General features: G+C 68.0%; 6 protein-coding genes across 6 annotated transcripts; 1 reads left to right on the top strand and 5 right to left on the bottom strand.

The window, feature by feature from the left end:
* Positions 1 to 226: 226 nt before the first annotated feature.
* Positions 227 to 958, bottom strand: EMIHUDRAFT_349605 (putative histone H4). The gene has a single exon (XM_005775327.1). The coding sequence runs from the start codon at positions 768 to 770 to the stop codon at positions 459 to 461; it is 312 nt and encodes a 103-aa protein (XP_005775384.1). The 5' UTR covers positions 771 to 958; the 3' UTR covers positions 227 to 458.
* Positions 959 to 7,082: 6,124 nt separating this feature from the next.
* On the bottom strand, positions 7,083 to 8,390 carry EMIHUDRAFT_447741 (hypothetical protein; the record flags this gene model as incomplete). Its single annotated transcript, XM_005775326.1, has 1 exon — positions 7,083 to 8,390. The coding sequence occupies one exon, from the start codon at positions 8,388 to 8,390 to the stop codon at positions 7,083 to 7,085; it is 1,308 nt and encodes a 435-aa protein (XP_005775383.1).
* A 358-nt stretch (positions 8,391 to 8,748) lies between these two features.
* EMIHUDRAFT_349604 (hypothetical protein) lies at positions 8,749 to 9,550 on the bottom strand (the record flags this gene model as incomplete). Its single annotated transcript, XM_005775325.1, has 2 exons — positions 8,749 to 8,878; positions 9,059 to 9,550. The coding sequence occupies one exon, from the start codon at positions 9,548 to 9,550 to the stop codon at positions 9,059 to 9,061; it is 492 nt and encodes a 163-aa protein (XP_005775382.1). The 3' UTR covers positions 8,749 to 8,878.
* Positions 9,551 to 10,776: 1,226 nt separating this feature from the next.
* EMIHUDRAFT_95554 (hypothetical protein) lies at positions 10,777 to 12,551 on the bottom strand (the record flags this gene model as incomplete). The annotated part of the gene is made up of 2 exons (XM_005775324.1): positions 10,777 to 11,676; positions 11,934 to 12,551. The coding sequence occupies 2 exons, from the start codon at positions 12,549 to 12,551 to the stop codon at positions 10,777 to 10,779; spliced, it is 1,518 nt and encodes a 505-aa protein (XP_005775381.1).
* Positions 12,552 to 13,302: 751 nt separating this feature from the next.
* Positions 13,303 to 13,620, top strand: EMIHUDRAFT_46552 (Hypothetical protein; the record flags this gene model as incomplete). Its single annotated transcript, XM_005775323.1, has 1 exon — positions 13,303 to 13,620. A coding segment is annotated over one exon (318 nt), but the record flags the coding sequence as incomplete, so codon positions are not given.
* A 2,712-nt stretch (positions 13,621 to 16,332) lies between these two features.
* EMIHUDRAFT_461183 (hypothetical protein) lies at positions 16,333 to 21,454 on the bottom strand. Its single transcript, XM_005775322.1, has 15 exons — positions 20,908 to 21,454; positions 20,797 to 20,834; positions 20,631 to 20,718; positions 20,434 to 20,563; positions 20,201 to 20,248; positions 19,642 to 19,906; positions 19,386 to 19,445; positions 19,202 to 19,318; positions 18,534 to 18,692; positions 17,812 to 18,009; positions 17,495 to 17,593; positions 17,365 to 17,430; positions 17,213 to 17,293; positions 16,954 to 17,054; positions 16,333 to 16,696 (listed from the first exon to the last, which is right to left on the bottom strand). Exons 1-15 carry the CDS (start codon positions 21,440 to 21,442, stop codon positions 16,375 to 16,377), a joined length of 2,307 nt encoding a protein of 768 aa, XP_005775379.1. The 5' UTR covers positions 21,443 to 21,454; the 3' UTR covers positions 16,333 to 16,374.
* Between the last annotated feature and the right edge of the window lie 3,626 nt (positions 21,455 to 25,080).

The raw sequence follows: 25,080 nt of genomic DNA, 5'->3' as shown, positions 1-25,080 counted from the left end.
CTCTCGTTTGCGCACGGGCGTCGAGGCGGCCTCGCGCTCAGGCGGCGTCCTTTGGCGGCCCGCGCGCCGACGACGACCCGGCGCAGCCGCCGGCGCAGCCGCTGAGGTCTGGGGCCTCCCCCAAGCGCCGAACTCTTGCCCGCCCGAAAAAAGAAAAAATTTGCCCCGCCTCTGGCCTACCAGAAGCAATATGCGATAAACAAATTTATCGCCTCGTGCGAAAAAAGAAAAAGCACTTCCCTTTGCCGAATCGAGCCATCCGCTCACAGACACAGGCGACAGGGGTCAGGCTCAGGGCGGAGCGCGAAAAAAATACCTCCGCCCGCAGCGCGCAGGGAAGGCAAACTACCCGAGCGCACACAAGGGCAGCCACCCGTCGCGCGAGGCAGAGGGCGCGAGAGCCCGGAGAGAGGAGGGTGGTGTTTAGAAACACCGGGGATTGGGTGGTGGCCGGTTGTTTAGCCGCCGAAGCCGTAGAGCGTGCGGCCCTGGCGCTTGAGCGCGTAGACGACGTCCATGGCGGTGACGGTCTTGCGGCGCGCGTGCTCGGTGTAGGTGACCGCGTCGCGGATCACGTTCTCGAGGAACACCTTGAGGACGCCGCGCGTCTCCTCGTAGATGAGGCCCGAGATGCGCTTGACGCCGCCGCGGCGCGCGAGGCGGCGGATGGCGGGCTTGGTGATGCCCTGGATGTTGTCGCGCAGCACCTTGCGGTGGCGCTTCGCGCCGCCCTTGCCGAGGCCCTTGCCGCCCTTTCCGCGTCCAGACATGTCTGCTTGTGTCGGTTGTGTGGTTGGTGCCCCTCCTCGCCGCCGGACGGCCAATTTCCCTGGGATTCGAGTGCGGGTGAAGGGCAAACCCCTGCAGCGGCGCGCTGCAAGCCGCCCCGAGGGACCTCGCGCCCACTCGCCCGCCCGCGCAGCATGGCCGCCGTCGCCGCCCTCCTCGTCCGCCCGCCCGGCGGCCTCGCCCTCGCCGACGGCCGCGCGTCGCTCGTCGCGCCCTCTGGTCTGGACCGTGCAGCCGCAGGGCTCGCCGACTCGCCGCCGCAAAGCGCCGAGCCGCCACGGCACGGTGATGGCTGCAGTTCGGCTTGCGTTCTGATTGGTGGACAGGCATGCAATCCGGTATCCGGCCACGGCCCCCCCCTCCGTATTTTCTCACGAATGCGCCACTCAAACATCATCCCGCGAGCCGCTCTCGCTAACCGCGCCTCTGTTTCGCCATTGCGCCCTTCTTGCGTTCACGCACTCTGCGCCGCCTCCGAATACTCACGAGTCCCCTCGTCCGCCGCCGCAGGAGCGACGACCTCGAGCGGTCCGGCTCTAGCTCTCCCACAACGCCTCGAGACCCCCACACGTCCTCCTCCCGTCGACCGCCTGCGCCCTCTCTCACTGCCCAAACGGCGCGGAAGGACAGCGGCGGCGGCGCCGCGCCGCCTCCGCTGGGCTGCCGGACGCGGCGGAGTGGATGAGCGAGCCTATCCCATAGGTCCACTGCGCGGTCCGGGAGACCCTCGGTGTCTCTGCGCAGGGTCGGCTGCCGGAGGTCCTCGTCGTGCAGGGCTTCCTCAAGATGCACATCGCCGTGCGGACAAGAAGTGCGAGGCTACACGAGAGGACACGAGAGGACACGAGAGGACACGAGGGGACACGAGAGGACACGAGGGGACACGAGATACCCAAGAGCTCGCCGTCCGTTCGGCAAGTGCTGCGCCGCCAACCAGCCCACCGCCGCCTCGCCCGCCCACCGACAAAAGCGCCGCCTCAGCGCCTCTTCAGACACACTCGCAACGCCCCCGCCATCCCGCCGTCGCTGCCCTCTCCTTCGCCTCGCCCCTCTCGCCCCCGCCACCCTAGCCCACCGCCCCAACCCCGCGGTGTAGGAAGATGGAGGAAGCAGAAGAAGGCGCAGTGTGGTGCTGCGCCGGGTGTGAGCGATCGGTGGAGCGACGGTGTCGATACATGCAGCGCAGCGGCTGCGGCGGGAGCAGGTACGTGTCCGGATCTCAGATCGGGAGGGAAAGGAGGGCAAACGAGAGGGGCTCGTGCAGTCGTGCTGCGGTTCTGCTTTGTGAGCCAATCTCACACACGGCTCACGGGGGAGTTTGGCATTTTGGACCTCGCGCTTCGGCGTGCCTACACTCTACGCGGCCCGAAAGATAGAAAACAGACAGCTCAGGGAGCTCCACTCTCCACACAAAACCCGGTGTACCCGCGCGCTCTGCCGGAGTGCGTGTGCCGCCGGCTCTCGGTGGACCCGGTGCCGCGGTGGCGCGGCGGTGCGTGCTGCGGGTCTGTGCGCGGCGCCGGCGGGGTTGCACCCCTCACACTGACTCCGTGAGTGTCACGTGAAGTGTCTCGCGCGGGCGGGGTCGGAGAAAATATAAAACATGATCCGGTTGTGCACTGCCGTGGAGTTCGCGGTTTGGCCGAGCGAGGGGTTCCTGGCCGGTACATAACTACGAGCGCGCGTGCGCAGCAGCAGAGGGAGCATCCCCGAGGGAGGCGGCGGCGATTCGCGATACTGACGAAGGCGACGGTGGCGCCGACGGTGGCGACGGCAAAAATCGTCGCGGAGGGCGGCCGCGGCGACGGCGACTCCGACGGCGGCAGCGAAGGCTCAATGGAGGGCGGCGGCGGCGGCGAGCTCATCTACTCCCGCTGCCCTTGCGCCCACACCTCGACCTTCTTGGGCAGCAGCTGGTTCGACAGGTCCTCCCCGTGGCCTAGGCAGCCACGCTCACCCTCGCCCCAGGTAAGGACGGCTCCGTCGGCGGTGAGGGCGAGGCTGTGGTATGCTCCAGCACACACAGCGACGACGCGCTGCCCAGCAAAGGCCTCGACCTTCTTGGGCAGCAGTTGGTTCTGCTCGACGCCGTGGGCCAGCCGGCCATCGCTGCCACTGCCCCAGCTCCAGAGGGCGCCGTCAGCGGTGAGGGCGAGGCTATGGCCGCCTCCAGCCGACACGGCCTCGACGCGCTGGTCGGCCAAAGCCTCGATCTTCTTGGGCAGCAGCTGTAGCTGCGTGTCGCCGTGGCCCAGCCGGCCAAAGAATCCGCGGCCCCAGCTCCAGAGGCTGCCGTCGGCGGTGATGGCGAGGCTGTGGTACCCTCCAGCCGACACAGCGACGACGCGCTGGCCAGCAAACGCCTCGATCTTCTTGGGCAGCAGCTGCTGCTGCACGTCGCCGTGGCCCAGCTGGCCAGAGGCTCCCACGCCCCAGCTCCAGAGGGCGCCGTCGGCAGTGATGGCGAGGCTGTGGTGCCCTCCAGCCGACACAGCGACGACGCGCTGGCCAGCAAACGCCTCGATCTTCTTCGGCAGCAGCTGGCGCTGGTCGTCGCCGTGGCCCAACCGGCCGTCAAGACCATAGCCCCAGCTCCAGAGGGCGCCGTTGGCAGTGATGGCGAGGCTGTGCGCTCCTCCAGCCGACACAGCGACGACGCGCTGGCCAGCAAACGCCTCGATCTTCTTCGGCAGCAGCTGGATCTGCTCGTCGCCGTGGCCCAACCGGCCGTTGGATCCACCGCCCCAGCTCCAGACGGCGGCGTCGGCAGTGATGGCGAGGCTGTGGTAGCTTCCGGCCGACACGCTCACGGCGCTCTCGCCGCCCAGCGAGGGGAGGCGGGTCGGCGTGTTTAGCTGCGCCACGCCCTCACCGTGACCGAGTAGCGATGGGTTGAAGGTCTGCGCTGTGCCGCACGCCGAGAGCCGCCCCTGGCCGTCAATGAAAAGGCTGTGCCGAATGCCTGCAGCCGCCCTCGCCGGCGGGTTGGACTCGCACAGCAGCGCAGCGAAGCACAGCCACCGCACGGCGCAGCCCTCGCCCTCTGGCAGCGCCGGCAGCTCGTAGCCGCGCTCTTGCGCCCGCAAGCGGATGCCCTCTACCGCAAGCGAGGCGTAAAAGAGGAGGGAGACGGCGGCGACGCGAGCAATGTCGACGGGGTCGCAGCTAGAGAGGGCGCGCACGAGGAGCTCCGTGGGCAGGTCGAGGAGGCGGGCGGGCGGCGGCGTGCTTGGCGAGGGAGCGGCGGCGGCGGAGGCGGAGGCGAGGCCGCGCGAGCGGCGGCGCGGCGGGGTGGACATCGCAAGGAAAAGAAATCAGTCTGCGTTCATTATAGCTCCGAGTAGAGGGGGCGGTCTGCTGCTAGGGGAAACCCGGAGCGCGGAGCTAACCCTCGGAGACCCGTGTTTACTTTAAAGCCCTTTCCCTGCGAACGCGCACCCCCGGGGCTAGGGCTCTCTTGCCCGCAACCCGACACCGATCATCCGGCCCGCTGGGTGCGCTTCTTAGCTCCTCGGGCCGACTGCACGCTAAAGGCTACACGCTCGCACACCACTTGCAGAGTGGCTCTCCCGGGCGCTCAGCCCACGGCGGAGGCACGCCAGGCCCCGGGCAGCCGGCCGTCACTCGCCTAAGCGCCTAAGCAGCCTAAGCGGGGGGGTGCTTAGGGTGCTTAGGCGCTTAGGCGGCCCTTGCGAGCGTGGCGGCGTGGTGGTATCATAATACAAGTGACTCCGATGACACACATGATGCTCTTGCTAGTGTCATTGCTCAGAGAGCAGCCTGACCGCGTCGAAAGTCTACCACTGGCCCTGGTCGCACACCGCCGCTGAGCTGTGATGATGCCCACAGCACCAGCAGCAAAGGCGGGCGGGCCGACCCCGCGGCCATCGCCGCCGCTGCCGCCTCCTCCGCCGCCGGCGCCGCCCCCTCTGCCGTCGCCGTCACCTTGGGCTGCATCACCCGCGCCGCCGCCGCGCACCGGCTCGTGCTCATTCAAAGGCGCCTCGAGTTGCAGGCCAGCGGCGCTGACGTTGTCGTGGTCGGGCTGCCCAACGTCGGCGCGGGAGGGAGGGGGCAACGCCGTTATGAAGAGCGCGAGAGCGAGCGCCGACGGCCCAGATTCTGAGCAGCAGCCCGCCTGGTCATGGGCCACTTGCCTACGTGCGTCCAGCTTCCACTATAGGACGAACGTCGAAGTTTGCTCTCCGACGCCGTGCCGAGCGAAACCTTTTCCTTCGAAGCCCGGCGACGTAGCCGGGCGAGCGGAATAGGGCAGCCCTAGAGAGCACCTTGAGGCCATTCAATAGAGCCCGTACTATAGTCGAGAGTCGATCGCCGGCCCGCGCAGTGCTGCTCTGACCGCTCCGCCGGGCCGCCTCCGGGCCGCCGCGGCGGAGACGTGCACATAGGCAAGTTGGTATTTTCATATATGAACTTAAAAATAACATTGGCTAGTCTAATTCTACTCATCACAACTCGCCAGGAACACCCACACACTATAGGGTCATTGTGTAGCCCTGCTTAGAAGGAAAAGGTTTTCTGCAAGGTCCGTATGCCTTACCGTGTAGTCGGCCCTCGGCCCTGGATGTGAGGTTAATAATTGCACTCCAAGTGCTCCAAATCGCTTTTCTATCGACGCGGGCGACGCCCATCCCTCCCTTGGGTTGTCTGTTTTCTTTCTTTCTTTTTGCGGGCGACGCAACAACGGCGCGGGGGGGTGGAGCGCGAGCGGCGCGGAGGGCCGCGCTTGCCGCCGTAGCCCTGCGGGGCCGGGGCGCAAATAGCGCCAACACTGAGGCGATATCGCTGTGAGTGACTTGTTGTTAATCCCGGCAGCGCGCGGTTTATTTTTGAGCTAGCTTTATTATTCGCAGAGAAAAAACTCAAACACGGAGGGCTCCGGCAAGCGCCCCTGGCCCCTGAGCGAGAGGTCGGCAAGCGCCCCTAGCGCCATGGCCCCGACCTCTCGCTCCGGCGCAAAAACGCGTAGGCCCCCGCGTGCCCGGCTGCCGCGCGGAAGCTGGCAGCCGGACAGCGAAGACGCTCGAGAGGGAGGGGGGAGTCAGAGAGCCACGGCCGTCGATCGGCGCGGCGGGGAAGTGTCCCGGGGGTGTCCGGGAGATGTCCGGGAGAGTGGCCGGTTGTGCGCAGGCACGGGAAGTCGAGGGGCTGCGGAACGGCGGCTGGGGTGGCGGAGTGCATGCCTCCTCCCTCCTCCTCCATCTCGATCAGCCACTCCAGATCGCCATGGGCCAGCCGCCCGAACAGCAGCGGAGGGGCCGCCGTCGCCCGGGTCCATCACCTGCGAAGGCACGACGATGGGTCGGAGCAGGGTCCGCTCGATCGCGTGCGAGCCAAGGCGACGGGTGGACGTGCGTGCGCGCGGTGCCCGTGGCTGGCGCTCGTGGGTCGGTGGGGGGGGGGGGTGGGGGGGAGGCGGTTCACAACCACAGCCAAACAAGGGAAGAATCATCCGCTCGCGCGTCATCTGTCCCTATCTAACGAGTTGTTTGCTTCCTCATCGCCGCGGGGAGCAAGTGGACCGTGCGGCAGGTCGCTGTTGGTGCGCGGCGGCGGCGGCGGCGGCGGCGGCGGCGGCGGCGGCGGCGGCGGCGGCGGCGGCGGCGGCGTGGGCGCGCGGAGCGATCACCTCCTCTCCGCCCGAGAACGCCGTCCGTAGAGCCTGAGCCCGCCGCCGCCTGCGCGCCCGCGCGCCACGGCGCGATCTTGGCATCGACCGGGCTTGGCTCGGCCCCGGGCCTCGACCCGAGGCCCGGCAGCCGCGCGTACTCGGCGCCGACAATCTCACACGGCAAGCCGACAATCTCCCACGGCAGGCCGACAATCTCCGACAATCTCCGACAATCTCCGACAATCTCCCACGGCAGGCCGGGCTCCGCCGCGGTGGGCTCCGGCCGACAAGGCTGGCGCTCACGGTAGCGCGCCCAGCCCACAAAGACGAGGCTGCCCGGCCGGAGCTTGACTGCCCCCGCCCGCGGACGCGGTCTTCATCGGGACGTGGCTCGCTCCGCCTGCGGGGGAGGCGCGGCCGCCGCGTGGGGAGGAAGGGTGGGAAGGGGGGCGAGGGGCGAGGGGTCGGGCCGGCGGCGAGCGACGGGAGGCTGGGCGCGGGAGCCGGCGGCGGCGCGCCTTAAGGGCGAGCGATCCTCTCGAGCGGGACCGGACGCGGAGGCGCCGCCCTCCGCCGCCCCTTCAAAGAGGCCGCACCGAGGGGGTGGGAGGAGGGGGCCGGGGACCTTCCGCTCCGGCGCAGGCTGCGGGTGGTGCCCCCATCAATCGCCCGCATGCCTCGTCAAGCACACCAGCTTGCCAATCGACTGGCCCGACTGGATCGCGTCGTGTGCGCGCGGCAGCTCGTCCATCGGGAAGGTGGTCACGTTGGAGAGGGCGAGGGAGCCGTCCTCGACCCACGCGAGGATCTGCTCGAAGTACCGGCCGACCATCCGCGTCTCGTCGGCGAAGAAGGAGAGGTTGAATCCCGCGACCGACTTGGAGGACAGCACCAGGTCCATCGGGTCGAAGCGCGGCATCCGCAGGATCCCAACGAGCATGCGAACCCACGCGAGCGGGTTGAGCATCGACGATGTGGGCAGGTTCGTGTGGAAGCCGTAGATGACGAGCGTCCCCGTCTGCGCCAGCGCCGAGTACGAGCGTGCGAGCGTCTGCACGCCGTTCGCGTCGAAGATGGCACAGTAGCCACCGGGCGCGGCCTTCGACGCCGCGCTCCAGAGGTCTTCCTTCGACTTGTCGATGACCGCCGTCGCTCCCAGGGCCTCGCACGCCGCCACCTTGTGCGAGGCGCCGACGACGGCCACGATGGGGTGGCAGCCGATGGCTTTCGCCATCTGCACCAGCATGCTGCCGACGCCGCCCGCCGCTGAGTGCACGAGCACGGCACGGTTCCGCGACGCTGGGAGCGACGGCCACAAGCCCGCGAGCGCCAGGGCATGGAGCGCCGTGCCCGACACGCTCGGAAGCGCCGCGGCCTGTGCGATGGACATGCCCTTTGGCACTGCGAAGAGCTGGTGGCAGGGCACCAAGACGCGCTCCGAGTACGCGCCGAAGAAGGTGATGCCCACCACGGTGTCCCCCTCTTGCACGCTCGCGCCGGGGCCCACCCGCTCCACCACGCCCGCAAGGTCGAAGCCCGGGCAGATGGGGTAGCCCACATACTTGATCGCGCTCTCGTACAGACCCCAGCGAATCGTCACGTCCGCGTAATTCACGGAGAAGGCCTTGATGCGCACGATCGCGTGGCCCGGGGGCGGCCCGTCGGGCAGGCGCGCCAGCGAGTTACACGTGGGAAGGCGCTCGACGGTGGGCGCGGTGACATTGTAGCCCACGGTGACGACGCTCTCCACTGGCAGCGGCTCGAGCGCGAAGCGCTCGAAGCCACCAGGCGAGAGCACGAGCACGGCACTGTCGGCGCCCTTTCGCCCAAGGCGGAGCGCAGGCACACGAACGCGCAGGAGGACGAGCAGCCAGCTGATCACGTTGGCCGCGATTGCCTGAAGCTGGTGGTACACGACGACCGCGTCCTGGCCCGTCAGCGCGACGCACAGGTCGGAGAGGCGCGACATGTCAGATGAAGGCTTTTTTTTTTGCCTTCGTTTTTTTTGAAGAACACAAGAATGATGGCGCTCCGCGGCTCAGACCGAGCGGGCGCGCGCCGGGGAGCGGGGTCCCCGGCCGGCGGACTGTTTGGTCCGAATGAGAAATAAAAACGGGGCGGCGCAGCACTGAAAAGAAAACCGCCGAAGTAATCACGCGACACCCTGCTGCGACCTGCGTACACGCGCATGGCCATCGTGAACGGCTCCTTGCACAGCGGACATGGCATTTGTGCCTCCCTGGAGACGAGTCGAGCAATCCTCGCAAACGCAGTGGTGCCCGCACGGGACCATGACGTGCGTGATCGGCTCGCTCATGCACACGACGCATAAGTGGTTCAACCTCGCCCACTGCCGTTGCCGCCGTCTGAGCAGCGGCCGCCGGCGCCTCGGCAACCTCAAACGCTGCGAGCCGAGCGCCGATAGCTCCTCGTCCAAGGCGTCGATCGCACCCGCGTGTGGCGTGGCGTCGTCGATCGCGATTCGCAACGCCGCGGGCGCTGTCCGCGCTCACGAGGCGCTGCAGCGCGGCCAGCGCCTCGCGCTCCGACGCTGCCTGCCCCTCCGCCTCCGCCGCCTCCGCCTCCGCCGCCCGCCGGATCAGCGCCGCCGCGTGGCACCCGCGTCCTCACTCGGCCTCAGCGCGCCACCGCGTGCGGCAGCACGTGCTCGCGCCACACGTCGGACAGCGCGCTCCAGTCCGGGCGCGCCTCGGCGTCGTCGGGCGGAGAGAGCGCGATCTGGTAGCCGATGCGCATGACCGTTACCGCGTACTCGCGCGCCGCCGCGGGGAAAAGCGAGTGGCTTGCCGGCGACCACGGCTCCGCCGCCCGCCGGATCAGCGCCGCCGCCTCGCCCTCGCCGCCCGCGGCGCGCTGCAGCGGCGTCGGCTCGCCCTCGTGCAGGCTCGCGCCGCTGCGCAGCAGGGAGAGAGCGCGGGCGGCGGTGAGGGTCTCAAGGTGCGCGAGCGGCGTCCAGCCGCGGCTGGCGACCAACCAGGCGGCGAGGTCGGCGTGGCCTTCTTCGGTTGCGATCTCCTCGGGCGTGTCGAAGGGCGGCACCGCGGCGCGGGAGGCGCCGTAGGAGGAGAGGAGCTTGGCGACCTCGAGGTGGCCGTTGTAGCACGCCATGAACAGTGGCGTGAAGCCGTCGTCCGGGGCTTGGTTGGGCGCAGCACCGGCCTCGAGGAGCAGCCGGGCAATCTCGAGGTCGCCAAAGCGGCACGCGGCGAACAGAGGCGTGGTGCCGGCCGCTGCGGCTTGGCCGACCGCCGCGTTGGCCTCGAGAAGCAGCCGGGCGATCTCGAGGTGGCCCTCCTCGCACGCCATGAACAGCGGCGTGAAGCCATCCTTATCGGCTTGGTCGACCGCCGCATTGGCCTCGAGGAGCAGCCGGGCGCACTCGAGGCATTCCTTCTCGCACGCAACGAGGAGAGCGGAGGCGTCGTCCCCGTCAGCCGCCCCGACGTCTGCGCCGGCTTCGAGCAGCAGCCGCACCGCCTCGGCTTGCCCGTGCCGAGCGGCCCAGGTGAGCAGCGTGTCCTGCTTCTCCGTGTCGAGCCGCGCGTTGAGACTGCCGCGCGTCCGCTGCCCGGAGAGGAAGGCGCGCAGCGCGGTCAGGTCGCCCACCGCCACCTCGGCCAGCAGGGCTGAGCGGCCGGCTGAGCCACTCATGTGTTTGCCGCCAGAAAGAAGAAAGGATGAAGCCGAGGTAAGGTAAGGTAAACTTCTCCACACACACGAGGTGGTGGGGCAAGGGGGGGCAACCCTCGCGTCTCCACGTCTGACGACAGGAGCCCCACGGCATTCAAAGTGCAAGGCCCAGTGCGCGTGGGTGAGCGGTGTGTGTGTGTGTGTGTGTGTGTGTGTGTGTGTGTGTGTGTGTGTGTGTGTGTGTGTGTGTGTGTGTGTGTGTGTGTGTGTGTGTGTGTGTGTGTGTGTGTGTGTGTGTGTCTCACGTCACTGCATCCTCCGCCGGTTCCTCCCGTCGCCTCTTCTTTGTTCGAATGTTTTTCAATCCATCCTTCACGAAGCCCTCCCATGATTAATTTTTTCTTTCTTTCTTTACTGGAACACACACCTCTCCTTAAAATCCCTGTGTGGTGGCGGCGTGCCGTCCTCCCATCCCTCCCTTGGGTTGTGTGTTTTCTTTCTTTTTTACTGGAAAAGAAATGAGCAATCCTCGACAATCCCTTTGCACGGGCGACGCTTCGCCGTCGCGCTCACCGGAGGCGAGCCGGAGGCGGCCGCCGTGCCCCAGCGCGTGGACCGCTTCGTCTCGACGTACGTACTCGACCTGCTGTCCGAGCGGGACATGCGCGGCCTCCTCGGCCGCGGCCGCACGCACTCCCTCTCCCTCAGGCCGGAAGAGCAGTCCCGACACCGCTGTATGGCTCATCCGGCCACGGCACGCGCCTTCCCTCTGTCTGCCCCGTGGCCAGCGCGTGCGCGTGGAGCAGCAAGCTGCCGACGCCCGCCGCGCCCTGCATCCAGCCCGCCTGCCAGCGCGTGTCGAGCGGCGCGGCGTGCTCCTCGGGCGACGGCACCGCCAGCCCTCGCCTACAAAGAGGTCCCGAGAAGTCTCCGGCAATAGTCCGAGAGGCTGCTCGCGCGATCGGCTCCGCTGGCCCGTCGGGCGCCGCCGGCACGCCGCGCGCCGCGATGGCGCGGGCGAGGCGTAGTCCTGCGGCCCTCGCCTCTCGCCGGACTGCGGGGTCGAGAGGCGCGGCCTGACCGTCGGCGAGCGAGAGGAGGAACTGCGCCGCCGCGCTCGCGCCGCAGCACTGCCCGAGGTTGGACCATGGCGGGGTCCCCGCCGGGGGAAGGGGGTAGAGCACCGGCAAAGTGGGGGGCTGGACGAGCGCCGCAACCGCCCGCGCAGCGAGCGCCAGACGGTCGAGCCACACGGCGTCGTGCGTCGCGCGGTGCAGCGACACGAAGAGGCGCGCCCAGCCGGGTGGCCCGCCGCACCAGCCGAGGAAGAACTGTGTCCGGCCAGGGCCCTCTTCTTCGTGAGGAAGGAGCAGCCCGCCCGCCTGGTGAGGCACGCCCGCCGTCGTGGAGAGCGACATCACGTGCGCGCCGCCGCGGAGGGCGCCGTCGAGGAAGGCTGCACGCCGCGACGGCGTGAGCAGGGCGGAGAGGTTCGCGGGCGCCTGCGCGAGCTCCGACAGGAAGTAGGCGACGCCGGCGCCGCCGCAGCAAAAGGTCGGGTAGTAGTCGTGGGCGTGTGTCCCGTCAGTGTCTGGCCCGCGAGCCTAGGTGCGTCAGTGCAGGGCACTGAGGGCACTGAGGGCACTGAGGGCGGGAGGACGGCAATGCATTCAAAGCATCGAAAACCCTCAAGGCTGCGAATCCAGTGGAGATACGCCTCGACTACGTGTCTCATGAGGGCTAGTTGGAATCCGTGGATCTGAATCTACGGACCTGCCGTCGAGCATCTAAGGCCGCGAGCCCAGCGCAGCCCCCGCGCCGTCGGCTCGGCGCGACTCAGAAGCCACGTCCCAGCACGCACCGCCGCATCCCCTGCCGCACGCCGCGTCTCCTCTCGAAGCTCGGGCCGCCGAGTCGCCATCCACAGGAAGTACAACCCCGTGCCCGACGCGCCGTGCGCGACGTCGGTGTTGTTCCACAGCGTGGCGCCGCCTCTGGACGAGAAGGGCGCCACGCGGGACAGCACGTGCTCCTCGATGGTCGACGCCGCGGTCGCAAACAACTCGCTGCTGTCGCCCGCCGCGCGAAGGCCGTACGCTATGCCTGTCAGGCCGTAGTAGAAGCCCGCGTTTGCCCCAAAGTCGCGCAGGCTGCTCGGCACGCTGGAGCGAGCCGCGGCGAGAGCGCAGCTTGCGACACCACGCCACGCGTCAGCCTCCGGCAGAGCCCGCGTAGTGGCGAGCTGCTGCAAGAAGATTGCAGTGCCCGGCGAACCGTAGTAGAGGGACTGGGCGAGGTACGGGTGAGCTCGTGGCGCGCCGTCGGTCGAGTTCATCGGCCACGTGCATTCTTGCTCGCGACGGCAGGATTTGCAGGATTTGGTCGCGTTGAGCCACAGAGCGATGCGCAGAGCGCTCGCAGCGAGGCTCGTGCTCTCTTCGAGCGACGGGCGATCAGCCGGGCCGGCCAATTCCTCCATGCCGTTCGTTACCCAGGAGTTTGGTGTCTGGCGAGTACCGCTAGAGCTGCGGGAGAGGTCTACGGTGGACCGATGCACGCGCTCTCTCGAGGGGAGCAGAGCCCCGGCGAGCCCCGGGGGCCTTCGAAAGAGCAATGGGTCCTCGTAGAGGGTACCCTGGGTGGGCGGGGCCTCTACTCGCCAGGTGTGGATTCTGGAGAGCACGCAAAAAGAATTTTTAAACCTACGTTTAAAATACCTGTGTGGCCTCTTCTTTCTTTCTTTTAACACACACCACCAACCACAACCAACAACCCAACCAATAGTCCATACCCTGCAGTTTCGCTGATCAAAATACGGCGGGCTCTCGTCGATTGCGCGTCGCGTCCCCCGCTGCCGGAAACCCCGCGCGCGTTTCCTCCTCTCGTCCGACCTTCGCCGCACGATGCGTGGCGTGGCGGGAGTGTGCGTGCTACTCGGCATCCCCGCCGCCTCTGGCCTGCAGTGCCTGACAGCGCAGCCACGCGTGCGTTTGCCTGCCGCGCCGGCACACTTTTGCCGTGCCGCCGTCGCCGCTTGTGAGGCGCCTCCTCCCTCGCCGGCTCCTCCCTCGCCGAGCCAGCTGAGCGTCAAGACATACAAGCCGAGTGCTCTGCCCGCGACTGGCCGCGCCGGCTCGCTGCGAACCCGGCTCGACGAGCTCCGCGCGCTCACCTCGCAGCACGGCGTGGCGCTGCCATCGGCCGCCAACGGCTCGCCGCCCTCGCTAATCCGATGGGCGTCTCGGCAGCGCATGCTGCGGCGGACGGGCGCGCTCTCGGACTCGATGGTAGACGAGCTGGACGAGCTTGGGTTCGTCTGGGACCCGCTCATGCACGCGTGGGAGCAGAGGCTCGAGGAGCTCGAAGCGTTTGCTGCCGAGAACGGCCACGCCTCTCCTCCGGTGGACTATGCGCAGTCGCCGGGGCTGCCTGCTTGGGTGGCCCGGCAGCGGGTGCTGCACAAGCGTGGCGAACTGCTCTCGGCACGGCGCGAGGCTCTCGAACAGCTGGGTTTCGAGTTCGACCCGAGCTCAGCCAAGTGGGAGCAGGCAAGTGCACTCACCCATCCACGTCGTGCGAAAAGAGTTCAGGACGCAACCCACAGCCTCTCGTCTCACCGCCCTCCCTGCCCCGTCAGCGCTTTGCTGAGTTTGCGCGGCACATGCGGCGGGCCGGCTCTGGCCGAAAGCTGCCGGAGCCTCTGCGTCTGTGGGCGGCGAGGCAGAGGGCGAGCTATCGCGAGGGAAGACTGTCGCCCGAGCGCGCAGAGGCGCTTCTGCAGCTGGACGGGTGGGCGTGGACGCCGCTGGCAGCGCGCGGCCCCTCCGCGCTCCGCCGTCTCCGGGAGCGTCTCCACCGCGAGGTGTCCACCTCCGAGGAGCAGGAGGAGGTTTACTCGGCGGGCGCGAGAGAGCCCCACTGCTACCCGCGCTGCGCGTCCGTCGGCCGCGCGCTCATCGTCTCGGTCGGCGCGCGCCGAGAGTACGCGGCCGCAGAGATGGTGGACGCGCGGGAGGCCTTGCGCGCTCTCGGCTATACAGTGACGACGGTGCAGAATCCGTCGGCGTCTGAGCTGCGGGCGGCCCTCATTGCACACGCGACGCGGGACGGTCAGCGGCCCGCATCGCCCTCGCACACCGTGTCCTCTACCGCGCAGCGTCGCCCTCTGTCTCCGCGCTCGCTGTCGCCCACCCGGTGCCCACGACGCCTTTGCAGGATGGGACGGGCACGCCTCGTCGGTGGTTGCTCTGATGGCGCACGGCTCGGACGCGGCAATCGAGTGCCAGGACGGCGAGGCCGCCTCGCTCCGCTCCCTCTTTGGGCTGCTCGGCCCCTCGGCGGCGCCGGCGCTGCGGGGCAAGCCGAAGATCTTCCTCGTGCAGGCTTGCCGCGTCGGCGAGGAGTCTGCGCTCCTACTGGAGCCCCCCGCCACGGAACGCTGCGGGGCCGTCCCCCTCGGCGACTGCGCGGCTCCCCCTGCGGAGGAGCCGCCACCCGCCCGGCGGAGCGAGCTCTGTGACGATCACGACTTTCTCTGGGGCTATGCGACGACGGCCGGCGGCTTGGCCTACCGCGGCGCGCTCTGAGCCCCGGCCTCAATCTCGCAACAGAAGCCCTCGTTGTGGCGTCTGCATGTTTGACGATGGCCACATCGATAAGCTCGCCAATTCGTGTCACTAGGTGCGCTCTTTGCCGCCTTCCGCGAAGTGGTCGACGACACGAGCGGCCGCGCCTCGTGGATTGAGCTGCTGCACCACACGAACCAGCGGCTTTGCGCGTGGTCGGCGCGGCTGACATGTCAGTCACTGCCGTCGATGGAGATCCGGTCCACCTGCCGCGGCGCCGTCTTTGCGCCGAGCGATTTGCTGTGCGAAGGTGGCGACGAGGTTGCGCCGCCTCGCCCCTCTGGCTCCACCACGCTCTCGCTTGCGCCCTCTCCCGCGAACCTCTAGTATTGCCTCGTGACGACGTCTGTGTGTGCAGTCCAAGAGGTCTTTTTATTTTGGCTCCGGCTCAGGTCAGAGGGCCCAGCGACTCGTCGGTTGGGTGTAAACGGGCATCCCCGAGTGGCTTCAAACCAAACAGGGTGTGAATAGAGCTGTCTTGATGGTGCTGAGGACGAAGCCACCTCAAACTTTGATGAAGCCGCGAGTTTTTATAGGTTTCATTAGCTGTGAATAGTTATGCGCCCGCCGCAGCCCGCCCTATTCCACTGGGCACGCGCCACGGGCCACGAGAGCCCTGGAAGAGCCCAGCTGGCATGTTCTATCGCCCGGGTGGCGGGCTGTCTGCATACAGACGTCTCGTCGCCATGGCTGACGCACGACTGGTCCGACGTGCGGTGGGATTTTGATCTCAGACAGGCCGTCGGTGTCGGCGGGCTGACGGCGGCCGCCGGAATCGCGAATCGCTCTGCCAGCTGCCAGCAGCCTCGTGTCGCGGCTCTCACAGGTGCAGCGGTGGTGATTGGTCTTTGCGCCGTCGCTCGACGGCGTCACTGCCCATCCGACCTGCGCAGCTCCTGCAGCTCCTGCAGCTCCTGCTGTCAGTCTTCTGCTCTCACTCGCCGCGCGCGGATTGTGCGCCGCGCCAAGCAGGACACATGCTCATGCAAACAGTGCGAGAACTTGGTTGCGCCGCTTAGTGGCGGCGCTGCTTTAGAGGAAGCGGCAGCGCGGGAAGCACAGCAGATGGAGGCGGCGCGGCATGCCAAGGAGCTGCAATCGCAGTACTGGGGGCGGCAGCGCCAGCAACGAGCAAGGAGAGACTGGCGGAGGTTGAGCGGCAGCAAGAATGTGTGGGCGATACGGGCGCCGCTAGGCTCAACGAGGAGATGCTGTGCAGTTAGAGAGCTCGTAGCGAGCTCGATTTTGATGAGAATTTAGATGAGAAATCCCAAACACATCTCTTAGAACTCCCTCAATTTTGAGCAAAAAACGCCAAAAAATCGGCGCCTGCGGCGGGCCAGCCTCCGGCGGCGCCTGCGGCGGGCAGCTGGGGCTTCCTCCCCAGACCCCGTTTACACCCGAGCTATGCCCCACGACCTGAGCCAGAGCCTTTCGGCCTCAAACACACGACGAGACACAAGAGCCATATATCGCATTATTGTGCGCGCCACGCGACCCTAAAACTCCGCGCGGAGAAGTTCACAACCGGTTCATTGATCTGGAGATCTCATCTCAGATCTTTCAACAGATAGCCGCGCGTCTCGGCTTCACGGTTCCAAACAGTCCGTAGAAGAATTACACGCGCCACCCCCGCCGCCCCGGCCCAACGACGTAGCCACACGCAACTACGCGACGTTACGCGGCCGTCTTCTGCAGCTCGAGCAGCGCGTGCATCGTCCTCTCGATGGAGGAGCGGTTCCGCCGCCGGTCCGCGCAGAGGGAGGGGGTGTCCCCCGCGGCGCTGAAGCAGAGCCGCTTGACGGCGTCCGCAACCTCGGGCGGCCAGGCGCACTGGCTGCCGCCCTCACTGCCGCCGGCAATCTCGGCGCCGCTGATCTCGTCCCAGCCGCGCCCAAACTCGGCCTCGCAGCGGTCGACCACCGCGATGGGGGATCGGTTGGTCAGGCAGACGAGCAGAGTCATCCCCACCGCGAACCCGTCCGTCACGGCGGAGTACCTGCGCGGGACGTGTCGCGGACGCGGCGTGGACGCGGCGCGCAGAGGACGGGCCCGGGATGGGCTTGGGAGTCAGAGGGCGGGACCGAGAGGTGGGCGGCGGGAGAGGTGGAGGCGGGAGAGGTGGCGGCGGCGGTGCGGCGGCGGGAGTGCGGCGGGAGTGTGGCGGCGGCGGCAGAGAGCGGGTCTCGGGGACGCGACGCGCGCACGCTCCGCCGCTGATGATGATCTCGGGCAATCTCGGGTAAGCTCGCGCACTCTCCGCCGTTGATGATGATCGGGTCGGCGTAGCCGGGCGTGTAGCAGGCGCCCTGGCCGACGGAGAGAGTGAGTCGCTCGTCGGCGTGCTGCCGCGTCGCCTAATGAATGTTAATTGGTGTTCATTAGTGTTCATTAGTGTTCATTAGTGAGTCGCTCGTCGGCGTGCTGCCGCGTCGCCTAATGAATGTTAATTGGTGTTCATTAGTGTTCATTAGTGTTCATTAGTGAGTCGCTCGTCGGCGTGCTGCCGCGTCGCCTTGGCGAAGCCCGTGTCGGCGAGCCGCGCGTGCAAGTTCGCGTCGAGCAGGATGTTTGCCGGCTTGACGTCGCGGTGCACCTATGGACATGCCTCGGACACGTCGTGGACGCGCCCTGGACGGGACAGGCACGCTTGACGTCACGGCGCACGATCCGCGGCTTGGAGGACGTCGGCGTGTGCAAGTAGCTGAGCGCCTCGAGCGCCTCTTGCACCACCTGCTCGCAGCCGGAAGCTGTGAACGGCGTCTCTTCACAGCGCCTCGACCGCCTCCCGCGCCACCTGCAGCCGCTGCCGCCAGCTCAGAGGCGGCGGCACCGTCGAGAAGCCGAGCCGCTGCAGCGACGTCCAATGCTCGCACGCGGACGGATGCAGCCGCGCCTAGGGCGAGCCTTGCACACCTCGGGCACACCTCCTCGTTCCCTGGCCGAAGCTCGTCCTCGTCTGCGGCGCCTGGAGCGACCCGCCCACGCAGAGCGGGAAGATGAGGCATGGCGCCTGAGGCTGAGCGGCGGGACGGCGTCTCATCGCTGCGCAGAGCGGGGCGGGACGAAGCTCTCGGGCACCTCTCGGGCACCTCTCAGGCACCTCTCGGGCACCTCTCGGGTACTTCTCGGGTACTTCTCGGGTGCGCTCGGGTGCGCTCGGGTGCGCTCGGGTGCTCGCGCCGTGCGCTCGAGGCAGCAGCCGAGCAGCGGCAGCAGGTGCGCGTGCGAGCAGCGCTGCAGCAGCGCCACCTCGCGCTGCAGGTCGGCGAAGTCGGGGCTCTGGTTGGAGGAGAGGCTCTGCGTGCCTACCTTGAGGTACTCCCGGCAGGTCTCGGGGGGTCGTCTGGGGGTCATCTCGGGGGTGGTCTCGAGGGTAATCTCGGGTCATCTCGGGGGTAGTCTCGGGGGGGTAGTCTCAGGGGGTAGTCTCAGGGGTGGTCTCGGGGTGGTGGTCTCGGGATCATCCCGGGGGGGTGGTCTAGGGTGGTCTCGGGGCTGTAGTTGTGCCGGGGCCCGAGCGGGTCGAGAGGGTCGACGCGCGCGGGGGGGTCGCGTCGCGAGCGCCGCCGCGCCAGGTGGGTGGCAGCGCGGCGTTGACGTAGTGCTTCTTGATTGCGACCTGTCGGGGCAGGGGCGTGACAGGATGACGAGGCCGGGGAGGGGGGCAGAAGGGGGGGGGGGGGGGGTGAGGGGTTGAAAGGGGTGAAAGGGGTGAAAGGGGTTAAAGGGGTTAGGGGTGAAAGGGGGGGCAGGGGGGGCAGGGGGGGCAGGGAGGGGGGGACCCGTGTTGGGGTGGGAGGGGGGGGGGGGAAAGGCTTTACCGGATTTCCGACCTCGACGCCCGGGATCCAAGGCAGGTGCGCGGCGCGGTAGACGGACGCGAAGCCGCCCTCGCCCACCTTGGACGCCTCGTCAAAGTTCGCCGTCGCGGCTCGCAGCTCCGAGAGCGGCACGGCGACGGGCGGCGGAGGGCCCTGCAGCGCACGGCCCGCCTGCGGGACATGTCGTGGACGGGTGATGGACGTGTCCGGGTCGTGTCCAGCTCGTGGTCGCGCGGTGTCGCCTCGGGGAGGCTCGAGGTGGTTGTGGCGTGGTCGGCGACCTCAGAGATGGTTGCGAGGCCGCCTAATGAGTGTTAATTCGTGGTGATGAATGTGAACCGACCTCAGAGATCGTTGCGAGGCCGCCTGGCTGTTTGGGGCTGCCTCGGGTGAGCCTCCGCCGGTGAGAGGAGAGGAAGAAGAGAGGAACCGGGCACGGTGTGTGTGTGTGTGTGTGTGTGTGTGTGTGTGTGTGCGTGTGTGTGTGTGTGTGTGTGTGTGTGTGTGTGTGTGTGTGTGTGTGTGTGTGTGTGTGTGTGTGCGTGCGTGCGTGACTGTGTGCTGCTGCGTCTGCGGGGGAAGGGGGTGTTGTGTGCGAGAAGAGGGGGGAAGGGGCGTGCCGCGCCTCCCACGCCGGCCGCCTTGTCTGCGCCGAGGGTCTGCAGGCGCAACCGCGCAACCTGCAACTCCTCCTGCACCGACGGCAGGGTGCGGCCGCGCGGGTAGTTGCGGACGTGCTCCTCCGCCTCCGCGATGCTCGAGCGCAGCGCGCCCGCGTCCGCCGCAGAGCCAAGCGCCTACGGCGAGTCCGCGTCTCTTCACACCGCCAGCTGTGAACAAGTGTCCACCGCCCCAGCCGAGCGCCTGCAGCGCCCCCATCGCCGCCGCGTGCTCGCGCCGCTTGCGCCGGCTCGTCTCGCGCGCCTGCTCACTAATTAACACTAATCAACACGAATTAACACTCACTAGTTAACACTCGTCTCGCGTGCCTGCTCGCGGGAAGAACGCGTGGAGAGGCGCCGCCCCCACAGCCTCGCGCCGCCTCTCCCCCTCCGCGCCTCCCCACATCTCCCCACATCTCCCCCATCTCCCCGCACCTCCCATCTCTCCCCCAGGTCGCCTCGTCTTGGTGGAAGCCCGCGTCGGCTGCCGAGCAAGCAGAGACGGCCAGCGGCAAGCTCTCCGCCCCAGGAGCGGCCGTCTCGGCAGCAGCGGCGGCGGCGGCGGCGGCGGCGGCCGTGGCAGCGGCGGTCGCGGCGCCGGCGGTGCCGGGTCGGCTGCCGTGTCGTGAGGTTGGCCGGTCGGTGGCTGGGAGGAGGTCGGGGTGCGGGGGCGCCGCGCCGCTCGCCCAGCGCCGTGCGGTGAGCTCGACTGCTGCCGCCCGCCTTTGGGGGAGGCGCCAGCGGCACTCGGTCCGTGGCGAGTTGATGCGTCGGCTCGACTGCAGCCGCCCCGCCCGTCGCCAGGGGCGAAGGAGGTGTCTAGGAGGTGTCTGGGAAGTGTCTAGGAGGTGTCTGGGAGGTGTCTAGGAGGTGTCTAGGAAGTGAGCAGGAAGTGTGCAGGGAGTGCAGGAGGTGTCTGGGAAGTGTGCAGGAAGTGTCTAGGAGGTGTCTGGGAAGTGTCTAGGAGGTGTTTAGGAGGTGTCTAGGAGGTGTGCAGGAAGTGTCTAGGAAGTGTGCCCGTCGCGAGGGCCGAAGGAGGCGGCGCGGACAGACGGGCTCGGCGAGCTGCGGACGAGGGGGGGGGGGGAGAGGGGAGGGGCAGCGAGTTAGGGAGAGTGAGCGAGAGGGAGAGGGAGAGTGAGCGAGAGAGGGAGAGGGAGAGGGAGAGGGAGAGGGAGAGGGCGAGAGGGCGAGAGGGCGAGAGGGCGAGAGAGACGGGAGAGCGGCCGAGGGCGAGCGGGCGGTGGCGCCTGCGTGGCCCGGGGGAGACCGCGCGCGTCGTCGAGTTTGGGTTGCGCGAGGAGCGGTTCGAGGAGCCGCGCGAGGGCGGGCGGGGCGAGACCGCGCGCGACGCGGGGGCAGACGCCGCCCTCGTGCTGCCTGGCCGGCGGACGATGACGAATCACTGGCTACGAACGACTCACTAATGACTGGACCACGGTGCTGCCTGGCCGGCGGGAGACGCAAGACAGCACCGCCGGGTGACGCTCCCCGACGACAGACAGCGCGGCGCTCACCAGCATCTCGCGCTCCGCCTGCGGGGGGAGGGGCCAGGGAAGGGCGTCCGAGCAGGCTCCCGGGCGGCGCCTCTCCAGCGCCTCGGCGCTCTCCGCCTCTCGCTCCGACGACAGCGGCGGTGCAGGCCGCTCGCCTGCAGGGAAGCTTCCGAGAAGGTTCAGGGACGGCGTTGGCGTTGGCTCAGCTGCGGCGCAGCCTTCGCTCGCCGGACGGACGGCGCTCGAGGGAGGCGCCGCCGACGAGGGAGGGACGCCGCTCGCCCAGCGGCGCGGGAGGCGGGAGCGGCGAAGGCTCCTCGTCCTCGGAGAGAGCCGCGTCGGCACACGGCGGCGACGGCGGCGCCGGGCCGGCCGCCTCCGGACCCTTCTGCTTCTGCTTGGTGTTCTTCTGCTTGCCGCGCCGCTTCGCCTTCTTGTTGGTGCGCGCCGCCTTCTCCGCCTCCTCCTCGGCAATCAGGGCCGCAGCGGCCTCCTCGGCTGCCTTTTCCGCCGCCTCGGCAGAAGCTCTCTCGGCTTCTGCCGCTGCCTCAGCCGTCACCCTCTCGGCCTCCTCGTCCTCCGCGCTCTCGGCGATCGGCGCTGGCGCCTCGTCGGCCGATTGCATGCTCTTGAGCTTCACGGTCAGCCGGTCCTTGAGCTTGCCGTACAGCGGAGACTCCTTTGCCTTTGCCTCGATGGCTCGCCACTCGGCCTCGCGCTCCTCCGCGGTCATGCGGAGGCGGCTCGACAGTCGAGCGTGCATGGCGAGACGCGGTTGGGGTGTGTGTGGCGGACGCGAGTGGGGTTGAGCAGGCGAGGGATGAAACGAAGGTCGAAGGTGGCGCCGCGGCTGCTCCAAAAAAAGAAAAATGCGTTCATCTTCTCAGTATGTGTGGTGTCTGCCGTCAGCAGGGTCGCGACAGAGTCCTCTTCTCGCGGAGCATCCCTTCCTCGGCGACCACCTCGATCTTCTTGGGCAGCAGCTGGTTCGACAGGTCCTCTCCTTGGCCTAGGCAGCCGTGGCGGCCATCGCCCCAGGTAAAGACGGCGCCGTCGGCGGTGAGGGCGATGCTGTGATCGGTTCCAGCCCAGCGAGGACGCGCTGGCCAGCAAAGGCCTCGACCTTTTTCGGTTGCAGCTGGCTCTGCGGGTCGCCGTGGCCGAGCTTGCCGTAGCCTCCCCAGGCCCAGCTCCAGACAGCACCGTCGGCGGTGAGGGCGAGGCTGTGCAGACCTCCCGCCGACACGGCGACAACGCGCCGCCCGGCAAAGGCCTCGATCTTCTTCGGCAGGTGCTGGTGCTGCTCGTCGCCGTGGCCCAACATGCCATCCTCTCCATCGCCCCAGCTCCAGACGGTTGGACTCGCGCAGCAGCGCAGCGAAGCACAGCCACCGCACGGCGCAGACCTCGCCCTCTGGCAGCGCCGGCAGCTCCAACCCGCGCTCTTGCGCCCACAAGCGGATGCCCTCCAGCGCGAGAGAGGCGTGGAAGAGCAGCGAGACGGCCGCGACGCGAGCGATGTCGGCGGGGTCGCAGTGAGAGAGGGCGCGGACGAGGAGGTCCGTTGGGAGGTCGAGGAGGCGGGCGGGCGGCGGCGTGTCTGGCGAGGGAGCGGCGGCGGAGGCGAGGCGGCGCGAGCGGCGCGAGCGGCGGCGCGGCGGGGCAGACATCGAGGAACAGCCCTTCGAGTCTCGCTTCTCGGTCTCGAGCCGGGCCCACCGCTCGGCGTGGCGCCGCCACGCCCCCAGCTTTTCCATCACCGACGTCGTGTATGACCCGGCGCTCGCACCGAGCTGCGCCCACGACTGGCGGCAGAGGTGCAGGTTGACGCTGCCTTCGGCGTCGCGGTACGGGAGGCGGCGCGCCTCGCGGAGGAGGAAGCGGGAGGCCGAGAGCCCGGCGACGTCGATCTCGTCGAGCGGCGTCGCAGAGTACGTCGCTCGCGGCGGGCCAGTCGCCATCCGCGAGGAGGTTCGCAGGTTCGAGGCAACGGTGTTTGGGCGCCGCTGCTGCCGCATAAAGAATTTTACACGCACTGCTGCCGCAAAAAGAATTTTACGACTGAACGACGGGCGCTGCGAGAAAACACGGCGCGCAGTGCAAGCAATCAAACACTTCCTTTGCTGCCACTCATAAAATCGTTGGGTCGCTTCAGTTCACGAACGTGGGCCGACCCTCCGATTTTATGAGAAGAGAACAAAGGAAGAGGCAATCAAAACAAGAAAAACGCTCTAGAGAAAAGAAATGCGCGAGCCGGTCTGCGCAGTTGCATCCGCAGTGCCGGCGCCGCGTTTCGCGCGCCATGTTGGCTATCCTGTCGGCCGTGGCGGGAAACGCCCCGCTTGCGTCCGCCGCCCCGCTGGCGTCTGCCGCCGCCCCGAAAAACTGGGAGCTGAGCGCAGAGTATAAGAAGGGCTTCGACGGCGTGAATGGAACCGTCGAAGCCGACGCGGCTCTGATGAGTGCGGAGGAGCTCACGGATTCCATGGCGGCACAGGACGCCGCGTTCCACCAGCGTCTCATGCACAAGGCGGAGTGGGCGGCGCTGGACGCCAGCGAGCGCGCGGCTGCCAACGCCGCGCGCCTCGCCGACGCTTACGCGGCGCTCCAGGAGGAGCAAGAATGGGCGATTGAGGCTGCTGCGGCGGCGGCGAGCGACAGCCTGGAGCGGGCGCGAGTGCAGGCGCAGGACGCGGCGACCGTGGAGGCCGTGCACAGCCAGGCTGATTTATTTTCCGCCGAGGCGGCGGCGGCGGCCCAGGCTGCCGAGGCGTCCGCGGCTGCGGCGACCGAGAGCTCCGCCCTCTGGAACGCAACCACCGACGACGACGAGGGCGTCGACCGCTGCGCCAAGTCCTCGCCCGGCTCGCGATGCGTGCCGGCCGGCCTGGAGGCTGCTCCCGCCGCCGCCCCTCGCCGCCCCGCCGCCGCCGGTGCCGCGATCGGGCTCGCCGTCGCCGCTCTGGCAGCCGCTGCGGCGGCAATCGCGAGGCGGGCGCGACGCGGCATCTCGCCTTTGCTCGTGTAGCGGAGTGTCGCCCCTGCTCGCCGAGAGGCGACACGCCGCCGCGACGACGACGTCGCCTAGGAGAGGTTGCTCGCCAGGGCTCTCTTCGGCTTCCGCGACTAATTGTGTGGAGTCGCAGTCGGGGCCACGGCCGCCCGCCTGCCCGAGAGCGCCCACCGCATGTTGTTTAGTTATCTGTGAGTTCGGAGTCCCATTGTTGTTCTTAGATCATTCCTGTTTAAGCGATACATGGAACATGCCATCGCGCATCGGCCCAGCAGGGTCTCCAGGGGGAGCAGTGGCGACCAGACGCGAGACGGAGCGCGGGCGCGGGACAGGAAGCTCTCGGCAGGCTGAAGAGGAAATTGCACTTTTCTGGATTCTGCGGCCGCGAGTTTTTCTACCACCCAAGACAGCTTGGAGACCTCCCGGTCACGCTACATTTCGTAACGATCGTCGCGCTATTGGCCATCTGCCTCCTGCAGCCTCTGTTGGGGCGGAATGCGCGGGGTTTTCGGCGCGATGCCTCCGGCTAGTACACGGTACTGCTCTGCCGCAAATTCTCCTGCGCTCGCGTGACGTGTGGGGCGCACGCACTGCGCTCGAAAGTCGCGATTTTGCAATAGGCGCTCGAGCCGGCGCGCAGTGGAGGGGGCGCCGCGCAGGGGGATCGGGGGGGTGCGAGAGGGGGCGTGGGTCGGGCGCGCACCGGCCGGCTCCGGGAGCGGCCGTCACGTCGAAGAGGGGACCTGGTGCTGCTCGAATGACGACGCATGCCGCTCTGCTGCGCCGCCGATAGCCCCTCTTCCGAGCCGGCGCGTGGCGGCGAGCCGCGGCCAGTATCGCTGGTGCGGTGGAGGCGGCAGCTTGCATCGGCCGGCAGCACCTAAAACATAGACACCAACCCCCCAAGACCCCGATACAGGACGTAGGGAATGTGATATCTTTCTGGCGGCAGAAAAGCGCGCGCCCAGCTGCGTGGTACCGCTGCTAAGGTCGAAGCCGCAATCAACACGATTTCGCACCAGCTTGTGTGTGCTTCTGAAATTCGCAGTTATAGACAGAGGAGCAGGCTGCGCAAATGATCGGTCAGTCAGTTCTAATGAAGCTTGAAGGTACCGGGGCCCAACGGATGGATGAATCCGGGCACCCTCCACTCGAAACCCCAGGCTTGGGGTTCGCCAGGGGCCGCCCATCAAAGGGACTGCGGCAGAAGACGCCCAATCTTGCTGTGCAAGAACTTATACTGGAGAGAGACGAGTTACGTCGTCGTGTGTGTAGGTTCGTGGGGTCAACTTGACTCGCGCGCTATGTTTTGTACGCCAGACTTGAGGATGAGCGAGACCACAGCCCCCCAGGCTTTCACAGAAGGCGGTTGATAAGAAACAAGAATT

This window comes from Emiliania huxleyi (assembly GCF_000372725.1).
Source record: "Emiliania huxleyi CCMP1516 unplaced genomic scaffold EMIHUscaffold_3, whole genome shotgun sequence".
NCBI classification, from domain to species: domain Eukaryota; phylum Haptophyta; order Isochrysidales; family Noelaerhabdaceae; genus Emiliania; species Emiliania huxleyi.
This window is presented reverse-complemented; position numbering and strand designations above follow the sequence as displayed.